A 4,899-nucleotide genomic window follows, 5' to 3' on the forward strand; every position below is an offset into this window, starting at 1 on the left:
AATTATCAAACAATTTAAAATAATCTTATATCACAATATAAACTATACGTCATAAATTTAAAATATAATCTATTTATATGTTCACAAATATTTATTTATTATAAATTATAATTATAATATAATTTATACATTCAAAAATAATTGTTACTATAAATTTTAATTATATAAAATATTTAAACGATAATTTATAATTAAATGATATTATAAAATTATTTTATATCATCAATGCATAAACATTAAACTCTTTAAACACTTGTATTTTTTAATAAATTTTAATCAATAATAAAAAAATGTTTAGAGAATTTGTCACTAACATTTCTCAACCTATTAGTAAAAGAGGAAAATAAATTAATTATTTTAGTGAAATAAATTAAAATTATATATCTCAACCAAATATCCGAATAACATATAGATGACATTATTGATTACTTTATAATGATAATTGTGTCCCCTCTTGTAAGAGATAGTAAAAGCAACAAAATTCTAGACTTAGGGAAACGTGTGGGGGGGGGGGGGGGGGGGGGAACCTAGTACCATAGACGAAGAGTCTTTATTGCACTTAAATCAAAACTTAACAAGAAAATCACCATCGTAAAACTGGAGTTGACTGTTTTCAGTATCAGTTGTACCAATTAAAATCATTCTGGACTCCCTAAGAGAACCAAATCAAAAATATAAATGACTGAAGTTTTGCAGTTCCATATCATCTTCAACCTAGAAACAACTGAGATAAAAAGTTTAAATATTGTAAAAACCCAATCAACTGGTCTTTGGATCAGGCATTGGAAAGAGGCCAGCACTTGCACCTCTTGGTGGTGCAAAACCCAAGAACTTCTGCAAATTTGTTCTGATGCTAATGGAACACAAGAAGTACAGAAATGCCATGGAACAATCAGTGGGGTCATTACCCTGCAACCCTCGATGGCTCATCTTCATAATAAGCCCAAAAGGTTTGAAGGGCAATTTGGCAACAACCTTGCCTTCGAAGAGTGAATTCAGCAACCCAAAGACCACAAAGAGAACCAGAGCCACCACACCCCCAGACTTGAACTTGAAGAGAGACAGGTCACGGCTAGATTCTTTGAGGCTTGTCTCAACACGGTCAATTTTTTTGGTCTTGGACTTCTTGATGTTGATTTTATTGCTGTCAGTCTTCATGGTCTCAAGTTTCTTGGAGGCTTTGTCAATGGAGGACCTAAGGTTTTTGTAAGAATTGGTCCGATAGATAAGAACCCATGAGATAGCCTCACAGACAATAGCTGTGCAGAAGGAGATACCCACTACACTGAGGCCATCTGAGTACTTGAAATCAGAGAAGGGATATGCCATGGAAAGACCGTTACAAAAAAACGACGAGAAAATGGGAAGGCAAAATTGGATCTTGATCGGAATTGTTTAAACGTCCAAAGCCTGTATAAATAAGAAAACATTTAATCACACATTATATAACTCCTCATTAAAAGAACAGAACAATAAATAGGGCAAATTACATTCACCTTCTCCAAAAAAATGCTTAATTTACACTGACCTCCCTCCTCTTTTGAAAATAGCACTTCCCTCTACTTCATATGTTATGCTTTAGTTTGTTTTAGTGTGAACAAGCCTCTTAAGCATATTTTCTCTATCTCGGTAACTCAAAGCATCAGTAGCAGCTAGTTTTAAATACTTATTATCAACTTTGAGACTTCAGAAGTTGGAATGAAGATTTTTTTAAGTAAAATCCGGAAGATAGCAGTAGGAGTTTCTAAAGTTTTAAAATTTGATAATAGGATGTTCAAAATTAGCTAGAGGTGGTACCAAAAGTTACACAGGAAAAATGTTCCTGTGGCTCACTCTACTAACCACAAGAGGTTTGTTTACATTAAAATGGACTAAAGTGTAGCACATTCCATCTTTTAGGGATGGGGATTGTAATTTTTTTAAATTATAGAAAGGACAACGTAATTTAAGCATCTCTTGCGGAAAGGCAATGTTATTTACCCAATGAATAATAACCTTCAACCATTTAAGCCAAAAAAAAGTAAAGAAAAATAGCAGCATTGTATGTAGCATACTATTAGTCCATACCATGTAGTTTAACATAAGCTTGAAACGTCAATTAAAGAAACATCAATTATCTCCAACTAACATAACTAATGTATCACAGATTAGCATGAACCTAATTTCCATATTGGTTAGAAATTTGAACAACTATTGTCCATCAACACCACAAACCATAACGATAAAAGCCTTTGACAATTAAAAAAAATTAAAAAAATAAAAATAAAAAGCAGCAGCAACTTAGCATGTAGTATAACATAAGCTTGAAAAAATAAAAATAAAATTATGGAAATACCAACTATCTCCAAATTACTGAACAATTTATCACAGATTAACCTGAATCTAATTCATTTCAATATCTCTTTATGTTTGAACAAGGCTTAATTGCACTTTTAGTTGCTTTAAATGGAGCAATTTTGGTCCCCCCAAGTTTTTTACAAGCCATTTATGTCCCTCAATTTTTTATAATTAACTAAATTTGGTCTTTCTGTTAGTCTTCTTTCATCAAAAACCTTCAAATTATCATTTTCTAACTATATATTTAGGGGTTTATGATGGATTCGGGATATGAAATAATTTAAGAAGTTTAGAAGCAAGAAATTTAGTGAAAAAAATGACAAAATTTGAAGGATTTAGTAGAATGTGAAGAGGAGAAAATTTGAGTTTTTTTATTTTGGGTGAAATGTGATGTTTTTTGGTTGGTGAATTTTGAGCACAAGGTTTAAAACAATTTAATGGATTAAATTTCGTAAGGATTTTGCATAAAAGAATGACAATTTGATAGTTTTAGGTAGAAGAAATTTGGTAGAGATAATTTTAAAAATAGTGGGATGTAAACTTAATTAGCTCAGAAAAACTTCTGAGACCAATAAGCAATCATCAAAGAGCTAGGCTAACAAGCTCAGGCTTCTTGCAGTCAATCAATGTGCTTATTATAGAACTTATAAAGACTAAGTGCAGAAACAAAAAGCTAAAACAGAACAATTTTCTTTGAAAATAAGAGCCAAAGAATGTATCCATATGTAGCTAATTTTATCAAATCTTCATGCTACTGTTTAACAAAACGGACAGCAAGAGGATGTGTCTTGTGCAAAAAGAACCAATAGTGAATTGGGACTTGTCATTACTATTTTGCAGTTAAATATTAAATGTTCAAGTCAAGAATTTGAGTTTTCTAAGATACAAATCGATCAAATTCATTCAATTCCCTAATCATTAATCAAGAACAAACTTAAGTGTTCTACAACAAAATAACAGGATTGTTTTACCAGACCAATTATAACCGCTTCCCTTCAAGTCTCAGTTTTCAATATAAAAGCCTGAAAATTCAGAAAATACGAAAATGATGTAAAGTCACATCACATAGAAGCAACAAACATTATATAATCTAAAACAAAACAGATCACAAGATACTCCAAGTAACCAGATTCCCAGAATCCATTCCCTCAATTTCAACGGAAAAAAGTCGTTGAACTTTAGAGTTTCAATAGTAAATTCATTCTTGAACATATAAAGAAATTAGCAGTCTTGCAGAACAAACTAACACATAACTACAGTGATTATTGAAATCTCAGTTTTCACTATTTAAGAATGCATACTCCTCAATTCATCAGAAAGTAAGAAATGTCACACAAGTTCAGAATAACAACATAGCACGAATAAAATCGGCATCATAAAGCGAAAAAAGAAAACAAGCAATGGACCAAAGTTGACAATCTTCTAAATCTCAGTAGTCAACATAATCAACCTACCAAAAATCAAACATAAAACAATAAATAACTAACCCTACTTCATTAACTAGCAAAAAAATCAAATCGTGTTACCCCCTTTTCGGCTCAGTAAAAAAACTCTCAACTATTTAACATTTTTTTATCAACTCAAGTAAGTAAGTTTGCATCTACTTATCATCAAGATAGCAATATAGCATAGTGAGCAAACATTTGAACACAATTTGAGAGAAATTTTTAAAATAAAATAAAATAAAATTCTTCATTCAGAATATAACTCAAAGTACCATATTTTTTAAGGAGACCCAAAAAAGAGAACAAAAAATTGGAGAAAAATAATAATGATAAATCGAGTCTTTTATTTTTCACCAATTGGCCCGCGCAAATCCGAACTAGATCCGTCGCGAACCGACGGAAAACAACCAAAGAAAAAGAAAAAAAAACGAGGGTTTTCTGAAACGCCTGAATAGTGTGGCTCCAATTACGGATCTAAATTAAAAAGCAAAAGACACACATATAGCATCGCATATTCGATCTGCGTTTTCAAGTTGGATCTGTTGTTTGCGTTAAAATTCTGAATTAAACTTCTCTTTCACCTATCTAACAGCCTTCTCGGACTCAATTCGAAGTCGAACACGGTGGCTGGGCTCGCCGGTCGCGGTGGTGGTGCTCGCTGGTCTCGTCGCTATAAAATCAAATTAAATTAAAATCATAATAATGAAACTGTCACAACTCAAAAGGCTTCGTCGATCGTCACATTTGAATCCTTGAACTGTTCGGCCCATTAAACCCATTTCTCAAATTGGGCCTACAACTCATTACCCAAACTTTTGCCCTCCCATTTATATTATTCACACCACCATAGTTATTCACTCTCGCACCACTCTTTTTTTTATTTGGTACGACACCACCCTTTTTTTCCCTTCAATTTTAAACAAAATATCTAAGGCAGACAGACATTACCTCTATTTGTATATTTTTACTTTTATGCCAGTGTTTTGTAACAATTTAAATTGTTTAATTAAAAAAATTGAATTTTTTAATTTATAAAACAGAAAATCAGTCAAGAAAAACAAATTATACAACTTAATAAAGTGCTAGTATTTTGGCTTTATGTATTGTATACTATAAA

General features: G+C 31.7%; 1 protein-coding gene across 4 annotated transcripts; it reads right to left on the bottom strand.

The window, feature by feature from the left end:
- Window positions 1-536: 536 nt before the first annotated feature.
- Window positions 537-4,517, bottom strand: LOC100782593 (transmembrane and coiled-coil domain-containing protein 1-like). Of its 4 annotated transcripts, none has more exons than XM_006603640.4 (3): window positions 4,364-4,517; window positions 3,309-3,359; window positions 537-1,410 (listed from the first exon to the last, which is right to left on the bottom strand). In XM_006603640.4, the coding sequence occupies exon 3, from the start codon at window positions 1,327-1,329 to the stop codon at window positions 760-762; it is 570 nt and encodes a 189-aa protein (XP_006603703.1). In that variant the 5' UTR covers window positions 1,330-1,410; window positions 3,309-3,359; window positions 4,364-4,517; the 3' UTR covers window positions 537-759.
- Between the last annotated feature and the right edge of the window lie 382 nt (window positions 4,518-4,899).

This window comes from Glycine max, chromosome 19 (assembly GCF_000004515.6).
Source record: "Glycine max cultivar Williams 82 chromosome 19, Glycine_max_v4.0, whole genome shotgun sequence".
NCBI lineage: Eukaryota > Viridiplantae > Streptophyta > Magnoliopsida > Fabales > Fabaceae > Glycine > Glycine max.